The sequence below is a fragment of the Aplidium turbinatum genome, chromosome 15 (assembly GCF_918807975.1).
Source record: "Aplidium turbinatum chromosome 15, kaAplTurb1.1, whole genome shotgun sequence".
In the NCBI taxonomy this organism is placed as follows: Eukaryota; Metazoa; Chordata; class Ascidiacea; order Aplousobranchia; family Polyclinidae; genus Aplidium; species Aplidium turbinatum.
In genome coordinates this window covers 4,072,952-4,096,483 of record NC_137486.1, presented here as the reverse complement: position 1 = coordinate 4,096,483, position 23,532 = coordinate 4,072,952, and the positions used below count along the sequence as shown (strand labels likewise).

Here is a 23,532-nt window from a genome sequence, read left to right as displayed (position 1 = left end):
TTTTCAAAAAACTGCAGGTTTTGCGCTGGTTACTCCAATGCACATTCACAAGCTACCTTTGTCCAAAAAGACATCTTTGCCAAATTTTTTATAGCAAACGTAACATTTTTTATAGCAAACCCAAATTTTATATAGCAAACGTTCTTTGGCAGTTTTAGCTTGTCTATTAAACATTGTCATGAGATTGTGTGGAAGGCTTGTTATGACTTTAGTTAATATGTCACTGTAGTCTAACAGTCCAATGAACTTGAGTTGCAAACTGTGCACTGTGACCACATACTCATTCATGCTTCGTAATAACACACAACAAATACAAACACAAAAGCATTATGTAGAGATTTGTGGAGTCATCAAGGCCACGATCCAACGAACATGAAAACGCAATGCTCAAAGTTTCACCTTTGTTTGAGATCGTCAGTGGTGCATAACTGCATATCCATGTTGTCTTAAGCGACAGTCGAACTTCTGACTTGATGGAAATTATAGACATTTTTACTTGAAATCGAACCTCTACCGAAATTATACTATGTTGTCCAGTATCGTTGCACAACATCTGGGCAAGCCCAACTGGGCAAAACCCACTTGAGCGAGACCATCTGGGCGATGATCCAAGTGGGAGATGGTTGAAGTGGGCGACGGTAGCGAAAGTTTAGCCGTTCAGAATGGTGGTGATTTTTATAATTTATCAAGTTGCTTAACGCCGTCACGGTTTATTGTGAAGCTGAGAAAAGAGATCAACAAATGGCCAAAAAGTGGTTGACGTCAGTTATGAATGCTCCCTAACTGTTATCGAAACTTGTTAGTCGCAATATCGATGCTGATGGTGCATTCTGTTGAAACATTTTTTCGGTATAAATAAACGACAGGCAACAGAATCATCCGGCAACCACTACGAAGTTCCGATTCCGTGTGACTTCAAGTCTTAAAATGTAATGGTTGTCAGTCACAATTTGCCGGATGATTTTGCTGCCTGTCGCTTATACCGAAAAATGTTTCAACAGAATGCATCGGTGTTCGATATTGCAACTGACAAGTTTCAGGTGACTTCTAGTTTTGTTGTTGATACTTTTATAAGTGGCTTTTTACATATATTGATTGTCAAGCAAATAGCACTGTTACTCATGAATGTGTACAACAGTTCAGCATGAATACTCAAAAAGTTACAGTTTGTTTCAATAAAGGAAGGTTTTGAATTTACAGGTCACTAGTCTCGTAAATGATACTGTATATGAAGTTTTTTTTTTTTAACTAAAATACACTGTACAGTACTATTGCTTAAAATGTTTAAAGTCATCTTGTCATGCTGACAGTCTGTTTGCATTTATTTTTTGACTGGAATTTTTCATCTGCGTAAGAACAGTTATGGATGTACTCTCATCAACCAAAGGTACTAATGATGTTTTGATGGACACTTCTGATGGCGCAGTTATGCCACCACTTCATAGACTTCAAAATGAATATGCTCCATCACCATCCTATGATAAATCTGTTTCTGATGCAGCAAAAGAAGAAGGCGGAGTTGTATATGGTCAACTTATTGTGCTTGGGTTGGTTGTTTTTATATGTGATTGTTCTAGTGAATGAAGAGTTATTGTTGCTTTTTTCTGATGACCTTTGGATAGTTTTGGGAAGGTTTTTTTCTAATGTTTTTTATTGTTTGAATAATTGTAAATTATAGTTATTTTTTAAACTTTTTTTAGTGTGGTTTTCGTTATTTCTATTGTCTCCCAACCATAAAAAATTTATGGAGTTAACATTTGCTTAGTGGTAATTGTGATAAACACATCAGTTGGAGAGCATCTGCTCCATGAAGGGTTAGTGAGAAAACTTTCACAAAAATCCAAAGAATCACATCAATTTGACAACTCGATTCGACTTTTCATATAATATACTTAAATGTGGATGTCAACATAGCTTCCTTGTTCACTTAATTTAAATTTCTAACCATCTATTGTATATCTGGACGTTTGGATTATAGGAGTCTTAAATAGGATTCCCTATTTGCATATGCAAATTGATTTTAAATAAATAATGTTAAGTGGTTGAATTGTTGTGCAAACACTTTTGAACAAGGTGCTGAAAGATGAATGCAAATGAATACTTTCATAACAAATGTGGTTATGAATGAACTGTACACTCCATTTGTTAGCAAGCTGCACTCACGTTGATTTTAAAATTCTTGGACTTAAACTTTTTTTCTCATTCTTAATTATATATATGGTTTCAAATCCTAAAAGGATTCACATTCGAAAAGAACTTTGAACCTTGGAGAAGTTGTATAACGGTCTGAAAGTAATGTGTCATTGGGAGCCTACTGTATCTGTTGTAGCATGAGACTGACAGACTTTTTTACCTCTTAGATATTTTACCAATAAAATCAAGAAATAGCTTTGATAATGACGTTCTTGGTAGCAGACCATCAGTGATTCGTTTTTTTTTTCTGTAATTTACTAGAACTGCTCGAATGCTTGTTAAAATTGAAGCTACATTATGCTCTACGGAAAGCCATTTCAAATAAAACTTAATTCTTTCCTTTGAATGTAAAAATCTTAATTCAAAACAGAAAGCAAACGAAAAGAGTTTTTGAAATATTTTTGTGTTCTTAATAATTACAAAATCATCAAACATTATTGTTCAATACACACACTTTGAATATTGCAATACCCATGCTGAGATTGTGATCTATTGCAGTTCAAACACATGACAAAACAAATTACTTGGATTTGAAATTCCTTGAAAGAAACTTTATGGTGCATTAAAAAAAAACTTTTTCTGTCAAAACATCAAAAAACTTTTTTTTTGCTGACTTGTCATATAGTACTACAACTGTTTGTACGTTTCAAAGAATCCCAGGATCATTTAGACAAAACTCTTCTCCTGGGATTGGTAATTTCCAGTCTATTTGCAAGCAGCGCAGTGTTTAACTTAGTGTCTTGCTTTGTAAATTGATTATATGTTAAGCTTAATTACTTTCTATAAGTTTTAAAATGTAATCAAGAACCTTACAATATAATCAAGCAACTACTTTCTTTTGAAATTGTACAAACAAACCTGGGTTGATGTTGCAGTCCATTTTATCTCTATGTGACCACGTTGACATTGTTTGCTGCAAAGAATGGCCCATGAGAACAGGCAGTCCGGTATTTACAAGTACACATTATTACTTTGCAGTTTTATGACTGTGTGTGGTGTAAACCCTATTCAGCTCAATTACTGTACTTTTGTTTGCTCTGTAGGACGAATGGTCAACTTCCTGGTGGGGACAAAGGAAGGAGAAGAAGTTGTTTTACGTTACGAAAAAAGAAGAAAGCGAGTGGAGTGAAACCATCAGACCAACATCAATTCTTGCCCAGCGCATCACACTCTGAAGTAAATAGCATTGCTCAATGCTCATGTTGCAAAACTAAATGTATAATACATGTTCAATATGACAGTATGGGTAAAACAGAAAGACATTGTGGACTATTTATTTGTGTTTCGCTGAGTAATGAGTGTTGTATTTGCTGAAGTAAGCAAACAACCATTGTCACTCCAAGGTTACCTACTCATTTTATGTGTGCCTGCCTGGGTAGTATGCTAATGAGGTTCACATCCTACTTACTCTAGGTACTTTCGTAAACGTTTAAACACAATTTGCTTTCACATATGCATGTTTAAGGAAAGTGGAAGGTGTTGACTTGTGTAGTATCATGGTTGGATATTTTATGTGAAGTTAAACTGGATTTGCATCATCAGTATTATATGTGCATTTACAAGGCTGTTGGGAGGCATCGAATTACGATTATGTGAATACTGTATCCAACATCCAAGTAACCGTCATCTTGTCTTCAGGCATTCAGCAGCAAGGAACACCACAGCGTGTCTTACACATTGCCCCGTCGTGTTGTTGTTGTTCCTTATGTTCACGATTCCGACACTGATATGTTTCAGGTAAGTGTTTATGCTGTAACAGAAAAAAAAAAAGTCATGACACACAGTCTAAAGATGTGGAGCACAAAACTTGTGCAATATTACAACCAATGTGGCCAACGATAGTGTTAGAATGTAAGGGTGACGGTAGTCATTGTTCAGTTCAAATTTTGTACACCTATCTTAAGTGGCTCTTTTAACGCGTGTTCAAACAAAATTTTATTATCTTCTCTAAACGATGACTGAAACTTTTATAGTGCTTAACTTTTCAAACAGCGCTTGATTCTAATGTGTTCTTATATGACACTGTGTCTGATGTGAACACATCTTTCTCTCTACGCTGTAAAATACTTATGATTAATTTATGGAGAAGCGCACTTGATTACATAAGATTTAAAATCTTTCCATCAAAGTTTAAATTCTAAAAAGAATATTCAGTGCCATATTAAAGATTTTTCATGCAATGCAACTGGGTATTAAACCCACATCTATTCATCCCTTCCGAAGTGAGCGCTATATCCACTGGATTAGACAAATATAAACTTTTTCGTATCAGGTGGTTGAGCCTTTGATCACACATTGTACTAGTATGCAGAGTTTGTAGAGTGCCCCAGAAAGCAAAACAGTCAATTTTTTTATATTGATTTAACGTCTGCAGACGTTTCACTTGGTGTTCGTGGTGGATTTTTGCAAAGGACTCTTTCACGTTGAAGTCATTCCTAGCTGTTTTTGTACGTTTTACCACTTTTTCGTAACACTACTGCCTTCGATCAAATTGACAATCAATATGTTTCCGCGCCCCCATGAGAAAACCCTCGACTGTTTCAAAGTTTGAAGTTGCTGTAAACCTGATGATGTTTGTAGCTCAGTGTGTGGCGTGTTTTGGATCAAATCGAATGATTTTTGTCTGGATTTCATACCAGGATTATTTGTTCCAGTGCAAACATGGCCCATCGAAACGTGGCCATAAGAACGCTGAATAATTTTAATGCAGATATGACGCACAAGCACTGGATATCTTCGTGTGACGTGTTGGAAAATCAATAAACTGAAAAAGCAAGACTGCCATACCGGGCTCTCATTGTTTATTAATTATTCAACGCTTCCTTATGAGGCATAATGATTCTCTGTGGTGGGCATAAGAACGTTAGTGTGATGTTGCATGACGCTTGGTTGAGAAAAGCAGCTGGACATAAAGGTCCCAATCTCCCTAAGCGATTTTAATCAGCGAGCGAGAGGCCCAGTTCATGGTCATGTGAATGACATATCCAATTGAATGCATAGATGATGAAGTTTTGTTTTTTGGCACCAAACCGTTGCTACGGATCCCTGCCAGCTACTGCTAAACATGTGCTTGTTTGAATACAGACGAAGACTCTTTGATTGCTCAGTTAATGACAAATTAAGGCAAAAAAGTGGTCATTCTTTTCGTAAAAATACCGGCTGACAAGGCGGATAGCAAGCTGGTTGCAGACCAGTCGCACCAACATTCCTTTATTTTATGACGCTAAGTTACCTTTCCTAGTGTTGTATTCATTTGCATGCAAGTAGCTAATGTTATCTTTTTGAGTGACATGTCTGCGTTAATTTAAATATTATTGTGCGAATCGAGTGTGACATATCATTACTTTCACTTTCATGAACTAGCACCTACGCGTTTGATGAAAAATAGCATTTTTGTTTCACCAGTGCAGTAGGTTGTCTAGACTGCGCTGCCACTTTGGTGCTACTGCTAATGGGAAGACTAATTGAGGGCAATCAATTAATCAGTTTGATGGAATACTTTCCCTGCAATACCCCACTAGAAAGGATTGCTGTTACAGACAGTGAATGATACATACTGCTTAAGATAACTTCAGCTTACACAATATCATGTGAGATGGAGGTAAAAAAGCACTTCTGAGTGAAAGTAGTCAGAAAATCGTCTAAGCGAAATCCTACCCTTTCTCTTGTTTGTTGTGGCTCATGGTATTTTTTTCAGAACGTTTCTTAAATCTTTTTGTAATTTGATCGCCCCTTATAGTTGAAGATGGCCGTGTCATTCGAAATACATCGTATCACCTTGATTTGAAATCAATCGCTTTTGCATTGACTCAATGCCACTCCATGTTGACTCCTGTGAGGATGATAAATCACTGATTATATTAATTGATTACGATAAGTTGGCATTATCACTTGCCAGGCTAAGTTGACTTGTGGTGTTCTGCCTTGGACACACAGCGTTACAGCATACTGTACTCAGAAAGATACTTTTAGTGTGAAATAAGATTTCTAATGTGGAACGGAACGGATTTAAATGGTAAATTGCGCATGAACAACCCATTTTAATCTTTTTACATTTAACATACTGTATATACAACACATATTACATATGTTTCTCTATTGAAAATATTATTAGACTTTTGAAAGGAGCTAAGATTGATAACTGTGCCACAGCTTGTTGGGTGCTCTGGTGGCCTTAGAATCTTAAGATGCCTGAAACTTTTAGTTCAGACATTTTGGATCTCATAATAACTCCAGTTGTAGTCGTCCATTGAATACTTTTTTCTAAACTCTATTTGATAAAAACTATTCATTTGTTTTATTCCTGTTAACAATTTATGAAAACAAAACTAGCTTCAAAATTTCACAGAACGCGGTTAAAGTTTGGTTTGAAGTTTTATGACACTAATGTACAGCTTGTGTTTGGAAGCGATTCTTCTATAATTTTAGCTAAAGGTTGAGTTGCATGTTTATATTTACACTAGCGAAGTTTGATAGTTACCTTTACATGGCTTTCAAATCTATGAATTTATAGACCATTCAACATCAAACCTTCATAGCCGTTTTTTTAATATTTTCAGTTAAGGCACATTACCGATGCAAGTGTTTGTTGTTTTTACATTGGAGTTACATTGAAATTATACGGCATGGAGTAATAGACTATTCCAGGACGTCTTCATTGAATGATGTCAATATTTGAAGGAAAACATTTGCTTTCTTGGCTCAGAAAGTTTTTATGAATCATCAGCAAAAACATCTGTGGGGCAAATGTAGTCTTGCACCAAGTGCAAATCGGATTTTGCTTGACTGTGTCAAATAGGTTTTACTAAGGTTTATATTGAAACCAAGGAATCATAAGTGAAAAACGTACAAATCCTTCTTCGTATATCAATTTGTCGTAACTTGACAAATCGTCTCGAACATTCCTTGCTTAGTTTGCTAAAATCCGTTGGTTTTGCCTGCTGCTGAATCAGCAACAATGTTGACTGCCAATTAGGGTGTAACATTTTTCCAAAAGTATGTCAATAATATGTTCTATAGATGAGAAGTGGTGATACTAAAATGCTCTAAAAAGATTTTTGACAATAAATTAATTTTTGAGGTTCCACACTTAACTTGAAAATATTCATATTTTTAACTATGAAATGTCGCGCGACCTATTCATACTATCGTTTTTGGCAAGGTCTTTGTCATTGTAGAACAGTTGTATATGTGTAAGAGAGTTTTAAGTTTGTCTGGTTATTAAAAATAACTAAGTTGACATTTTCCTAGGTTTCTTGGCCTAAATTTAAAAGCATAAAGAATTTCAAAAACTCTTAATTCAACAACATTTTACTGTAAAATGCAAACGATGATAATAATCTAAAATAAAACGAATATTAAGGCAGCAGATATGTTTAATTTGCACAAAACAACATGTCCGAGAAAAGTAACCAACAAAAAATCCAGTTGCAATCAAACGACAAATCAAATCTTATTTTATTTCCTTCAACGAAGCTGTCATGCTTGTCGAAGCTCAGCGAAGCTGTCACCTTCTTTTCCTCTAGGCATTTTTTTACACACCCAATTAGCCTTTCATTTGCTATTTGATTGTTTTTGAATGATTTCTAATCACCAGGTGGTAGCGAGACATGGGTATTGAGAGAGAGTGAACTGGCAATCCTGAGAAGAACGGAAAGGTCAATGGTGAGAGCAATGTGTGGGGTGAAAACGAGAAGGGAAAAAAGGACTGAAGAATTGTTGGATATGCTAGAGATGAGAGAGACCATAGACCAACTGGCAAGGGCAAATGGAGTAAGATGGTATGGACATGTGATAAGGAGGGAGGAAGGAAGTTTTCTTAGAAAGGCACTACATCTAAAGGTGGATGGAAAGAGGAAACGCGGTCGTCCAAGAAGAACGTGGAAACAACAAGTGAAGGATGAGTTTAAAAAAGTCGGACTGAAGGAGGAAGATGCAAGGGACAGGGTGAAATGGAGAAAAGGGATTAAAACAATTGCTGCGCGGAAACAATCGGCCACCCCCGTCCCCCACTAGTGGGGAACAAACCGACGATGGATTATGATGAGATGAACCAATTGAAATAGCTGGAGAACATTTACTTGTAATATCAAAGAGCAATTTCATAGGCCTATTTTTCCAAACTAGTTTCTGGGTGTCAATTGATGGAACAGAAATTTTCTTAACATTTTCAACACTAACAGGTGGTTGGTCTAATTTGGTGGTGTTTAGTCAAAACCTTGCTCTCCTGGTAAGACCAGATGCCAAAGTTTAGGGGGTTCAGGTCTGGGGATGAAGGACGCCATTCTTCCTTGGAAATGAAGCACCGCACATTGGCTGAAAGCCAGTAATTGTGTTTTCTTAGCTCCATGTGAAGTGGCAGAATCTTGTTGGAATGGCCAATTCCGTTTTTTGAAGTTTTTCTTTGCCTGGCAAGGCAACAATGAACCCTCACGAATATCATTTCGATAGTTTTCTTGGTTCAATTTCACTCCTTGGTCCACAAAAATCAATAGACTCCTTCCTGATTCATTGACTGTGGCCCACACCATCACTGATGCCACCCCTTGTCTCCGAATGACTACCCGGGGTTCAACGTCACCATCTCTTGATCAAACATGATCGTTCTGACTGTTAAAATGATGCTGGACATCAAATTTCTTCTCATTGCTGAACACAAGATTTGGCAGCGTGCCTCTTTCTTCAATGCGCGAGAGCAGAATTTTGGCTCTGAAAAGACGTTTCTCAATGGTATTGGTATTTAGCAACTGTTTCTCCATGTATTTGAATGGGCTCATCTTCAAATCCTTCTTGAGAACTGTGAACATGATTCCATAGGCTACGTTGGCCTCCTTTGCCAGTTTTTGAATTGGATCTCTTGTAACGTTAATTATCGATGACCCTGTACAGTAGTGTATATCATATATTCTAATATGTATATACTATAGTAACTATACATATACTTATCCCAACCAAACCAAGGAACCATAAATGACAAACAGTTGCTATTAATGTATGTTTGTAGAAATTTCAGTGTTGATGATTTAATTGTACAAAAAGATAGTGCAAAAATGTAAAAAAAAAATACTGCAAATGTTGTTTGCACATTAAGTTATTTACAGAATAAAACAGTAGGTACACACAAAATAAATGTTGCAAAGCATGATTTGATAAGTATTATTGAATAGGTAGCCTATAACATTTCGATAATATAATACGTGATATTATACACCCTTTTCCTACAATTTGCAATTATTTGTAAACAACAAATTAAGTGTAAAACATAAATAAGCTCCTATTTTACCTAATTTGCATACCGTATCCGAAAGCACTATATTTCAACCTGAGTGTGGAACTTTAAAAAATCGTTTTTAATCCCTAAAAATTGGTTTCTGCTATCAGTGAGGCATTTCCTACCTGTTAGAAATATTATTGAAACAAAGTGAAAATATTTTTCAAAAAGTGTTACACCCTACTGCCAATGGCCAAGTTTATTGATTTGAGATTATCGCTCCGAAGACGTTTTCAAATATTGCACACGGATTGTGATATACCTGTACTCTATATCGCATTATCCCAGACAGCTAATCACTCGGTTTGTAGATTCTACAGACATTGAATCAATGTAAAAAATTATCTGCTGATGGCTGATTTACTGTATTGAATGCTGAGGGCGGTGTCAGATAGATAGCACATCAGATAGCACTTCCTTGTTATGAACAGTGTTGTATTTTCCCTATATTTCTAGCTCATTGTCTTATGCAGCAAAAGTTAAGCGCTGATTTCTTTTTTTGACACATCCGTTTCGCTTGAGGTGACGTATAATGTCTTAGGACGTTGAATCAATGTAACAATGTTAACTTTGTTTAGCTGCGTACTTCTACCACGTAATTTAACGTGCTTTCAGTCAGAGATTCTTTGTCTTCAGCTGCCGCTATTTTTTCCTCTAAATGACGTCATCGTGTATAAGAGTATCGTCTTGCGTTCTTTCCAGTAGCGTACTACCGTCTACCGCACTAGCTAAGTGGTCTCACATACAACACTTCACACATACAATCTTCGCATCTTGATTCAAAACCATCAACCTTTTGTTTGTTTATGCCGAAGCAACGTAAAGTTATCAGTTTGTTTTGGGCTTTCAATATTATTGCTTTCAATTTCTTGCAAAAAAGAAACCCAATCTTTTTTTAAGCAAATTATTCACAGAAAATTTTGATGAAAGTATCTTCAAGTGCCTAAACGTTGGTGTTACGTATAAATCTTGATCTAGTTTGCAAACGCCAAGGTACAACTTCCAATCTTAGGGTGAGGGACTAAAGTTTTCACCAATCTAAAATTTGGTTATTACACCACAAGTTACAGTACGATATGGGAAACAATGCCAAATCAACAGTAATTCAGTTGAAACGTGTTAACTTTACTAAAAACTTTTCTAGGCATCTTTGTATTCACTGATGAAACAACGGAAGCTTCTAGTTTCGGTTCAATTTGAAAGTTGGTTTTGTCTCCTACATCCTTGTTCTCAAACCCTGTCAAATTTTGTCCGTGTTGTAAAAGGAAAACGCTTCGTGCTGCGTGGTCGTTTGCTCAAGATGCCACTGATCATAAATATGTTTGCTTCTTTCATGCCCAAGAATGTTTCATTCACAAAAAAGCTACCTGCGGGCAAACACGTCTGCAAAAATTGACGTTGAAAAATCATCAATTTATCTTTTTTCCTTGTCATCAACAATAGGTGATGCTTTTTTAACAGCTTTTCAACCCAAATAAGAAAATTAGTGATCTTTTGCACTAATTTAACGCCTGCAAACGTCAAATCAATGTGAAAGGTGACTAATTTTTGGCTAGGTTGTTGTACAGAAAACCTTTGTTGTAATGCATTGATTCAACGTGTTGTGAAGATGGGTCTTATCTCATTCGTCTTCACCGACTGGTTAATTTACTACGTGGCGGGAAATATGAGCCGGTCGTTAATATATTTCTACAAAGAGCATCCGGCTGCCAGGCTAGCAACATGGACATGCCCAGACAGGCCCCAACAGAAACACTCGCACGACACAAAGCAGTGCTTTCGTTCCCACGAATGCAGGGCTCAAAAAGAATGTTGTTTTGTAAAGTAAGTGAAACTTTGCGCTTAGCGGCTTTGGTCGATTCACATCATTACAATTCGATGCATCGACTTGTAGTTGGAATTAATTTTGAGGCCACGCTTTTGCTTGTACGTTTTAATCAATAGTTTGTTTGGTCTCATACTAATTATCGTATTGGAATGCTAGTGATGAATTCACGAAAGTAACTTCCAAATAGGCTCAATGTGTTGTGGATGTAGATAACATCAAAAATATCTGTATCATGCTTACTGGTTTTGGGTAAACATGTACAATAAAAGACCTTTCAAAATTCACTGCAAAGCTTTGTGCGAGGGTGGAGTGCATGCTTTCTTGGTCTTGTTGACAAGTTCATTTCCAGCCCTGCAGCTATGGTTTTGCAATGCTATTTAAAATGAGTAAATGACTATCGAATCGACGAGAGAGTTTGTGGCTTAAACGTAGATTCAACTTCAACAGGCATTGAATCTAAGTGATAGTATTGCATTTTATGGCTCTTGTCTGTGCAGTCTGCCTGGTTTCATGTTGGCTTTACCTCCAACTGTGTTAGACAAGCGGGAATAAAATGCAGTTATCTAAAGTTGCAAAATCTTTTTGAAGGTTGCTTTCACAAGTTTAATTGCTTTTGGTATTGTTTAATTTATTTGACTTCAAACTACCGTCACTTTGTGGACAAAATGTTTACCTTTTTTAAGGTCAACCTAAAACATGTTAATGGTTTTGTAATTTTTACATCACAAGTTTATTGTTCTCAGCCAATCACTGCTATGTTGTGGCAAGACTCATAAAATTCGAACAGCACTCTTATCCATCATTTCACATCTTTGTCGAATGTCGATCTATCTAACTACACTTTTCACATCAATTTTACGTCTTTGCAACAAAAAAACAATATGTCTGGCAACGAATCAGCGCAACATCATGCTCAGATGCTTCTCAAGGAGTGGATTTTCAAACAGGCGTCAAATTGTGTTGCACCACAGATTTCAATCATTATAAAACCTTCGTTTGGCTCGGGTGAATGCCAAAGAAAAGCCTGCTTTGCTCGAGGTTGAATACCAATCAAAGCAAGCTGCTCTTTTGCTTCACTTCAGCAACTTTGATCCTTGAAGCGTTCAACTTCGTAAATTTTATTTTTTATGTAATTTGTTTTGAGGATGTGCATTGTCATGGTACCTGAAACGTCAGTGAAGTAATGAATCAACTTGTTTGTCTTTGCTTTCACTTTCACTTTCTTTAGATAAACGTTTCAACTCGTGCTAAAAACGATAATTATCCTGATAACTTTTCAGTATTCAGTAAATCCTCTTTGTAAAACATCTGCATGGACGAAATAATGCCATGGGCATAAGACATTATCCCCCCATCATACAATCCTTTGGTTGAATAGCGTGTGGGTCTTTCATGCAGCGTGGCCGACTAGTGAGAGCTCTGATGCAGCACTCGAAAGTGCGCCGGTTCGACACGGCTCAAAAGCATGCAGCTTAAAGGCACGCTTGAAGGTGGACATGAAGATTGGCTTTCTTGCCTTCTCGTCCGTTCACTTAATCTAAATTTTCAACCACCTTGCGTAAACCTGCATACTACGACATAGTCCTACAGCCCGTGCAAGTTGCCATCACCCTTTTGATGTTTTCGCTCCCTAAATAATAAAAATTACCGCTGAGAGAGCGATATCTCCTACTTTGGGAACCACTAGTCTGGCAGTCTGCACCTCAGTCTTATTTTGCTGTGATTCGAAAATTTATTTTATTTAATTAACCAAAGCTTTGCAGCATCTCTCGCTGTGGGGCAATTCATATTTCATTTAATAATACTTACCGGTGTACTACCTATTCCCAGCACAACATCCGTTTTTCAGCGCACAAATTCTACCTTGTAAATCCAGCAATTTTAAAGTACCACAATGTGCGTGACGCGACAATTTATCGAAAGACAATTTATCGAAAGACAATTTATCGAACGACAGTTCATCGAACGACAATTCATCGAAACGACTTTTTATCGAAACGACTGTTTATCGAAACGACAGTTCATCGAGCGACTGTATCGAAACGACAGTTCATCGAACGACTGTATCGAAACGACAGTTTATCGAACGACGAAGCACATATGCAATGGAATACTCAGGGGCTAGGGGTTAATGGTTAGGGGTTAGGATTATGGTTAGGGGTTGTGGTTAGGGGTTAGTGGTTAGGGTATAGGTTAGGGTTTTAGGTTAGGGTTAGGTTTTCGATTAACTGTCGTTCGATAAACTGTCGTTCGATAAACTGTCATTTCGATAAACTGTCGTTCGATTAATTGTCGTTCGATAAACTGTCGTTTCGATAAACTGTCGTTCGATAAACTGTCGTTCGATAAACTGTCGTTCGATAAACTGTCGTAGTACCCACAATGTCAGTAACAAGTTTCGTAACAAATTCGTAACACAGGCTTAGACTTATACTAGCGACGTGTAGTGCCATGAATTTTCTTTTATTGTCGAGCTGTAACTTCATATGAAAGCAGTGCAAGAACTTCATCCACAAATCTGTTTCATCGCAACAAGGGAAATTACAAATTTACATCAACTGTGTGGCTTGAAAGTAAATTTTGTGGCTTTGTGATGATTTCGAATGTTAGATCAACCGTGAACAACGTTATTTATTTCTCAGATTGGACGTTCAACAGAGGAACCGATAGACTTCGTCGTAATGGACATCGCACCGGGAGCGTCCCTGCCTACCCACCATGAAGAACTCCAGCCCCAGCAGAGCACTATATCCAGGTAAGATGGGTGCTACCCGGACAGCAAAATCCATCATTTTTACATTGAGTCAACGTCTGCAGACGTGCAACCTACCGAACGTAATTCTAATTTGGACCATTTAAAAAGAATTATAATTACAACTACACAACAACAAAAAGTGTCAATTACAATCGTAATTGACCCAACTCTGGAAGACACTGAGCAAATTTCACCTGAGATATATTTTCCTTATCAAAATTAAAACAAAAGTACTTGATACTGCTTGGGTGTGTCATCTGAATAGCGTAGTGCTGATGTGATATCAAAAGTTTATACTTTGCTCTGCAATAAGTACACTTCTCAGAGGATGACGTACCTCTTCTGAAATTTAGGTTGGCACAGAGGTGTGAACTGTGAACCAAAACATAATCCGTCTTGAAGAATTCTGCGATGTTATTGAAATGAGTTATAAATTAGGACTGTTCGAAACAAATATTCCTATTTCGTTTCCAAGCGAAATTCCTTGTCTTAATTTCGCTTCGTTTCATCATCATCATCATAATCCATCGTCGGTTTGTTCTCCACTAGTGGGGGTGGCCGATTGTTTCCGCGCAGCAATTGTTTTAATCCCTTTTCTCCATTTCACCCTGTCCCTTGCATCTTCCTCCTTCAGTCCGACTTTTTTAAATTCATCCTTCACTTGTTGTTTCCACGTTCTTCTTGGACGACCGCGTTTCCTCTTCCCATCCACCTTTAGATCTAGTGCCTTTCTAAGAAAACTTCCTTCCTCCCTCCTTATCACATGTCCATACCATCTTACTCCATTTGCCCTTGCCAGTTGGTCTATGGTCTCTCTCATCTCTAGCATATCCAACAATTCTTCAGTCCTTTTTTCACTTCTCGTTTTCTCGTTTCGAAATAGCTTTTGAGTAATTACGTTTCGTTTCGAATTACGTTTCGTTTCGAATTACGTTTTGTTTCATTTCGATGTCCGAGCCATTTCGTTTCGTTTTGCTTTCGAAACGAAACGAAGATACAAGATTTTGGGAATTTAAAAAGTGCCAAAAAATCATATTCCAAAAGTGATTTCACATCATGTTTTTCAAAGGTTTGATAATAATGGCAACTCACAAAATGAGAAAATTTAAGCTTACGAGGTGCTCAATTTTTCTCTTTGTCATATTTGCCTCAGCCCGGGTTCCATTTTCAATTAGTGTTGCCAAATAAGGAATGTTAAATTGAAAAAATTTTAAGGTCATGGGGATTCACCAAATGCTGGCATTTGCACAACAATCTAACCTCTTAGTGTAATTTATTAAGAATCGATTTCGCTATTGTAATAGCATCTTCAGCTTGCACATGTAAAAAAGAAAATTTGAAAAATACATAAACGAATAAATAAAGCAAACTCCGATAATATCAACACCCATAAAAATTATATTCTGAGTTGATGATTACATAATATTAAAATGAAAAGCTGCAAGCCTAAATCTGAAACTGGTGTTCTGCCACTATTTTGTGAAACCAGGATGGCGCTATTGAATGTCACCCAACACGTTTCGACCCGTTGGAATTTGTATTTGCATCAAGAAGCGCGTCTACAACAACTAAAACGCGCGATTATTTTAATGAGTGCTAAAGGTGAGGACATGCCCAGCTGCCCACACGAGTAGTGCTGAATGGACACTTGCAGAATAGCGCGTGGAAATTCTCAAGCTAATCGAACAGTTGACAAAAAGTATGAGTGGCCAATTAGGGACAGGCGAAATATATCCAACATTATCCGCAAGAGCGCCAACAATAGGTCTACAGAAAGCAGAGCGAGAAACTAAAGAAGATTTTAGAAGTAGGTCGTTTCATGCAGATGCTATTGAATTTGGAGTTAGGCCTAATTGCAGTCAAAATTACACTATTATTGTTATGCCAATTGAAATATAAGCACAGAAGAATAGTATCAAGCTGTCACTGCTGTCGATTCACGATTTAAGTTGATTTTGTTTGATAAAGAGGTTCATCAATGTACCAAAGACAGGCAACGCACAACATACAACAGGGTTGTGCATTATAACATTAACAATATATGCTGAAAATTGAAATGCATCATGTTATATAACAATATATTTTACATATTTACAAATAGTTTTAATAGTCAAACGTTTTCGGCTTAACTTAAGCCCTCATCAGGAATCTGAAAATATTTATAAAAATGCAATAAATTTCATCTTCTTGAAGGTAACTAACTAACTGACTATATGCATCAAGAAACACGCAGCGATTAAAAGCAATACAGTAGTGTGGAAAACAGACAGACAGATGGAAAACAAATTACATTAGGAAAGGGCAACTACATGACTCCAAAAGAATTTGCACCACGGGCTACCTGATTATACATCTAGTAAATGTTGAAGAGAATGGACGCGCTTCCCACAAGTAATTGTGTGTTTAAATTTGGGTTGTAGCGTTGTAACAGCGCTTCCTGAATTTTGTGTCAAATTGGGATTTGCCTTTGCATAAAATTTTAAATGAGTCGGTAGAGAATTTTCGATCTGTGCAAAAAGGACACTCCATCATATGGTCTTTGATGGCACATTTCTTTTCTATTTCAAAGTCTTTGGTATTTGGTATATTTTGTATATTTGGTATCTTTGGTATAAAAAAGCAAACTCTCTCCCGAAACTATATTTCAAAAACGTGACCAAGAGATGAGATCTGGATAACTTAAAACTTTCGAACATTAAAGACCGAAGCAGTTGAGACAAACAGAATATTCGAGACGAAATTAAATTACGAGGACGTTTCCAACTGTGCCCAATTAGGCATAAAGCCGGCCCATCAAGAAGCAATAAAACAACTTGTATGTTTCTACTTTTACTTTGGCACCGATCAGATAAACGTTGCAACGATTCTGATGAATACTTAACTTTTCAGTATTGAAGTAATTCTAAATCTAAACCAATGTGGTCTCACAGAAGACTATTACGCATCTGCTGGATAAAAAGAAAAACAAATGAATTTATTGCCCTACCAATTGACGATGACTGGAGTCTGATTAACAATATTTACCTCAGAAAATTAAGATATTTCGGACAAATAGCAAGAAGCAACTCGTTGGAAAATTTAATGTTGACTGGTGCAAGGCAAACGAACGAAGGGATGACAAAAAATGAAATATTTTGACAATATCAAGCAAATTACAGGAATGAAAAGTATCCCGAAAGCAGTAGTAAAAACAAAAGTCAGAGCAAAATGAAGGGAGTTCGTATGGGGGATTACAGCTGATCGTCGTCGTCTGAGCTTCTGGGGCCGAGGGTCTATCCTTTACCACCTCAGATTCACGACGTTACCGAACTACACTGGAAGGCTACTAGAGAGCAGCCAGTCTTTGGTTTCATCATCTATGACGCGCGGACCTTCCACTCCGTTAGGTGGCTTGAAGATGGTACAGTCATTGATAATAATAATAATGTTATGGTTTTATTTATTGTCGCTCTACAACAGCTAAGGTCTTTTAGCGACAGGGCTCATTTTTAATTTGTATCAGGTTTACTGTGTTATCACATTATTACCCGACTCATTCTCACTGCGCTATGCAGGAAAGAACACAATCGGTACCGTTTTTAAAGTCTTCGGTTTGACCCGACCTGGAATCGATCTCAGATCTACCAGCACCAGAGCCGAAGGCGAAACCACTCGGCCACTGAGCTGGTTACAGTCATTGATGAAGATAAACGAGATCACGATTAGCAACACAGGCCGCATACCAACAAATCAGCACCAAGCATCGGCAGTGTGTCTTTCTATGTTCCAACCAACCACGTTTGTGCTGCGTCTGCATTCTGCAACAACACATGCAGATTACCACTTGAAGCATCTTGTGATAGTTTAGCTTCGTCTTATTTCAATGAACTAAATGCCTGGTGAAGGTTATTCAATTTTTGGAATCTCACAACCACTGCATAAATGTCAATGTGTTGAATGCTGCTCACTGGGTTGATCAGTTTCTCTGTCGCGCTAGTGCTGAAATCAGTTCCAACCGAACGTATATTTCTAATTCTATTGAGTTCCCAGACAGCAAAGTCCATCATTTTTGCATTGATTTAACGTCTGCAGATATTGAATCAATATGAAAAATCCTCATATTGCTGTTTGGATTGTGATTTACAATTCATATTCATAGTTTCCTGCAAACTCCAAGCAGATCATCAGACATCTGATACGTGCTTTCATAGTATGAATTTGGTCGCTACAATCGGCTACATAGCCCCGTGGATGGATCACTTATAATCGACACCTATTGCAAACACACATCCGTATCTTTACACCTCATGACATGCTTGAAGGTGGCCACAAAGCTTAGCTTCTTGGTTAATCTTTTCACTATCTTAAATCTTCAAGCACCAATCAGAAAATTGGATACAACAATAAAAAAAACTACCAATTTTTCCTGATTCACCGCTTGGTGCCGCAGCATACACACTAAAAAGAACTTCAACCAAGCAGAATTCAAGAAGAAGAACCGTCCATCTTTGTTAATCTAATGCCAGAGAAGCTTCTCAAAGAGAGAACCTTGTCGACTTGTTAACTAAATTGAACACTTTGAAAAGTGAAATCTGGACGATGGAAATGAAGCTGACAGTTGATTAAAAGATTTGTTTTGTTAAAAAGCATTGAGTACTCTTAGTTCCTACGGATTAGTACAAACATACAATTGTATTTTTATTTTCTTTCAAAAATTTGCAATCCACCGTTTCGTGATTATTTTCAGATTTGCTTGTCGGATAGTGTGTGATCGAAATCCCCCCTACACTGCACGGATTTACGCTGCTGGTTTTGACACTTCCATGAACATCGTTTTAGGGGTAAGTACTTTTGGGTTTTCAAAAGGAAGGTTGTTTAAAAGTGTTATAAAATTGTTCAAATTGTAAAATTGTTACAACTTTGTTAAAAAATTGTTCTTTCAATGCCGGTGAACTTTTGTTCATATGAAGCTGAACCGGGCATTGGTCATGATCATGAAGTTGGTTGTTCCCTGCTTGAGATTCGATCCCCTGACTCAGGCCTGATCACCGAGGTTGAAAGCCAGGAGTTGTTGCTTATAACTTTTTTCTTTTTTACTGCACAGAGAACAGTTTTTAGATTTTCAATGATCCTGCACTGACTTCTATTTCTCAACAGAAAGTCTCAATAGAAACTGAAAGTAAGAAAAATAACAAACCTAATCAAGTTCCTGTTTTGTTGAAAGGAAAAAGCCCCCAAATGGATTACGGATAAAAACAGCAAAAAGACATTCGATGGTCTCACCACCAATGGTGTACTGCTCATGCAGCCCAAGAATGGCTTTACCGCCTCAGCCGAGCCTTCTCAGTGGAAAGAGTCTTCTGTATGTGGCGACATATACAGGTTACGCGAATGCCGGTCATCTCAGAAGTGTGGTGCGAAGGTAAGATGAGTGCTTGTCTACTGTATACAAAGCTGGGGGAGGGGGGTGTATCAATGAAATGTAAATAATAAAAAGATAATAAAATTCTATTGTGGAATGATAACAAAAAGTAACTTTAATTTTTGTCCGCCTGATGAATACAATGGCCACCAGATGCATGGTTGGTTCAAACTTACTGCTCCTGAAACGTTACTGCTCCTGACAGGCTTGTGCACATGGAACGACCTTTGGATGTTTGCTTGCCAATCTTCTCCTGCCATTTACCCAACCCAGATTGTTAAGTGCCAAGATACTGTTCCATTCTGTCTTGTCCGTATTGGTCAGCATTTGTCAGCATTTTATTCGTCGGTCGCATTTGATTTGATTGAATGCTAATGACGGCAGCAGAAATGATAACATTTATTATATTTAAGAAACCATTTTCTTCCATTGCTGAGGATGTTTCTGTGTCAGTTTTGATTTCATTCTGATAATGCTTTGTACAATCATTAGTTGCGTGTTTTGGTTTCCTCAGATCGAAAGTGACAACAACATTTTGGTCAACGGGACTCTCATCGACCTCTGTGGCGCCACCTTGCTGTGGAGGTCATCCAGCAACAGCGTGTCTATGCCGGTAAGTAAAGGCAGGTCGCATCTTATTGCAGCACCTGCCCCACTTACGCGGATGCGCGTGCGTTGACATGGCGCCCGGTATCTTTGCTCTATCCTGTTTCTGTATTGTGCTTTCCAGTTATCTGGAGATAATTTGAATTTGTATAGCTCTCTATGGTGTTTAAAAATGGACGTCTGGCAACCTGCTCACGATTGTCTTTAGTTGGTTTGCTTTTCATACAAATAAATTAGTTTCATTGTGTGAGATTACCTAACTCGCTCTTCTGCATCGTTGATCATCATAAACCACAACTATGTTGGATGATTAGTGGTTTTGCACCAACTTGTAGAATGTAGATTGACATTGACAATGTTTCTAGACCCCTCGTCACATAGACCAGCTTATCCACAACATCAACCTGGGCCGCCCCCAGTGCCCAGTTGGCCTAACCACCCTAGCCTTCCCCCGAAGAAGTAGGGCGACAAGGGAAACCGAAAAGCAACCCTGGGTTTATTTGGAATGCGGTCACGTGCATGGACGGATTGCCTGGGGGTACCAAGGAGAGGAGGAACGCGTGTGTCCCCTTTGTAGATCGGTGAGAAGCTTATTTTAATTCTTTTGTTTGTGCAGTACCTTGTGCCACTGTTTGAAGCAATACTTGCAAAGTTGGGATATAATTTTAGTTGATTTTAATATTCTTATTTCTGAGAAATGAACAACCAATTGAGATAGTGTTAAGCAGGGTGCTTCCTGCCATTAACTTTGACTCCTACGTAGCACAGTGAAAACAAAAATGATAGGTGTGCTGAATGAACACAAGACATGCAACGCAAGTTTGTGCTGAAATGCAATAGATCAGGTTTCGATTTTAGTGGTTTGATCGTTACTTATTTCACAACTGTAGATGCAAACGACCTGAGAAAGCTTATGCCGAGTAAGAGTTAGTAGTTGCGTGGTACAGTACCCTAATACCTATCTCCTACTCACTCAATAGCTGAAGGGGATGCAAATCTTAAGTGACTCAACTCAATGGCCACTCAAAGAATACCGAATTATCGAACACTTTTTTGCTACGACAGCATTACCTGTAGTTGTAAAATGACTTTAATCACAAGAAAGTATCTTATAAAAGTCTAAACTGCTTAGTGCTTATACTTTCTAATGATCGTTATTTAACATTATAAACTATTGTTGATGCAGGTTGGAAAATACGCCCCCTTGTGGATTGGTAATGAGCCAGCTTTCTACATCGACATTGGCCCCCCCACCCACTGCTTCGTCCCGTGCGGGCATGTTTGTTCACACAAGACTGCTGTGTAAGTTGGTACAATTTCTCTTCCTAAATCGAAGGTTTCATCAATTTAGTTTTAACAGCTGAGTGATGGCTTGACCGGATGCGCTGGCCACATTTAATGACTGTTGTTTTTATTGTTGATACAAACCAATAGGTGGCGGCGGTCTGCTCTGGATTATATTTTAGGGACATGCAAGATAGTTGACAGCCATGTGTTGACTTTTTGCCAGTCATAGCCTCTGAGTCAGCATTCTTTGACGCGCATCATCGCTGTTTATATTCTATTGGTTTTTGTTTTAAGTCTTTGCTTTAACCATGCCCAGTAAAGTATGACTCATGGCTTTTCAGTTACTGGTCGCAAACCGCTCTTCCCCACGGCACTCAAGCCTACAACGCCGCCTGTCCTTTCTGTGCCACGCCGCTAGAAGGTGATCCTGGGTACAAAAAGTTGATCTGGCAACAACCTATTGATTGACGTCATCGTGTGCACCCGACCGTGACAGAAGACCGACCTTGCCTGCCAGGAGGAAGTAGAGCTTTGAATCCATCGTCCTTTGTGCATTGATTTAATGTACGAATACATTGAAACGACGCAAAAAGACTGTTTGTACAAGCGAGGACACGGAAAACAAAGTTGAACGTGGGACAAGGTGAAACTTACTTTTCCCGCAGAATACGTGCCAGTGGCACAGGCACGTACAAAAAACTGACATTGCCGAAAGACACAATCAGAACGCAAGCAACTGATTGTTTTTGAACTTGTTTCTCCAATAAGATGTCGCCTTTTAACGTTGCTGCTTGCGTGCCACCAGAAAGTACATTTACACTATGCGTACAGTGTAAACCAGACTTTAATAAGAGACACCAATTAGTTTTGCATGTTCTTGAGTTATGTAAGGATACGAATCTTTCTCGGCCGAGTATGTTCTTTGTCTCTTCACATTTGTCCCTTACTCTGTTATACACCATTTGAAATTAAAACTAAGCGTGAAATGATTAAACTTAGCTTTGCACGGCTTTCTATTATCGTCTTTGAGAAGTCCGAAAGTGATCGTCTATGATGAAACAATGCAATGGTTAACTTTCCTTCATAAACAATTGCTTCATTGATGAAGACAACGATCGATTGGTCTTCTTCCACCAAATTAAACGTATCCTTTTAAATTATGCTTTTTAAGGTGATGATGTTGTTACCCAGACAACAAAATCCGTCATTTTTACATTGATTCAACGTCTGCAGACGTTGAACCAATGTAAAAATGACGGATTTTGCTCTCTGGGTATATTCAAATTGGGCTATTTGTTTTGACCTTGGTGGGTTGTGACGTGGCTTTGACGCGCTTTGTGATGCTAACAATGCTTTGCTCATCGGGATCTTCACTGTGACCTACCGTGGGTTCTTACGTTGGACAAACGTTTCAACTATTTTGTAGTTGATCTGCCCCATATAGACAGGTTGCTCATGTGGGGCAGCTGTGCGCATATTTCAATTTGACATTACTCAAGCAATTGTTTTTGTATCTACCTGAGTTGTAAGATGTTTGTTAATTTTCGATCATCAGACGTTGAATCAATGCAAAGTAAATGTGGATCTTCTAAAGCCGCATTGTTTGCATTGAGACAATGTTGACCAAAATGTTTTTTTTTTGCAGGAAATTTTGTTGAACACAAAACTTTTATTATCATTTCACAAAACTTACCCTAATAGTTCTTACGTTGCTTGTTTATTGCAGAATTGATGTTTTTGTTGCGCAAAAAACGTAATTGTTAGGATTTGATGATGTCACAAGGTACTCATTCTCAACTGATTAAAGTTAAGGCCACAAATGGATGCTGAGACTTTGGATTTATTGTTTATTATCGATTTGCTTGTTGATTTGAAAATTAAGGTTTCTACAACAAGCGAATTGTAGCTTGGTCTTTATCGTTAATGACTTTGTGTTGAGAAACAGGAGAAATTTATCGAAATGGTGTCTCAAGGATTAGCGATTTTTGACATGTTGTTTTACTTTTATCAATACGTTTTTTACTTTGATTCTACGTCCGCTGACATTGAATGAATGTAAAAAAACAAATTTTCTACTTGTGCTTACCGTGGCAAAGGTGTCATTCCGCGCGTTTGCTACACGTGACAATTTTTGGGCAACATTGCATCCTTCTTTACGTCATTACGTCATGTATTTCTTATTACAAAACTTT

At 37.8% G+C, this 23,532-nt stretch overlaps 1 protein-coding gene across 1 annotated transcript; it reads left to right on the top strand.

The window, feature by feature from the left end:
* Window positions 1-1,212: 1,212 nt before the first annotated feature.
* On the top strand, window positions 1,213-23,532 carry LOC145784155 (E3 ubiquitin-protein ligase pellino homolog 2-like). Its single transcript, XM_082595914.1, has 10 exons — window positions 1,213-1,547; window positions 3,237-3,369; window positions 3,832-3,930; window positions 13,934-14,046; window positions 18,773-18,866; window positions 19,250-19,447; window positions 19,962-20,060; window positions 20,419-20,634; window positions 21,240-21,355; window positions 21,682-23,532. The coding sequence occupies exons 1-10, from the start codon at window positions 1,363-1,365 to the stop codon at window positions 21,806-21,808; spliced, it is 1,380 nt and encodes a 459-aa protein (XP_082452040.1). The 5' UTR covers window positions 1,213-1,362; the 3' UTR covers window positions 21,809-23,532.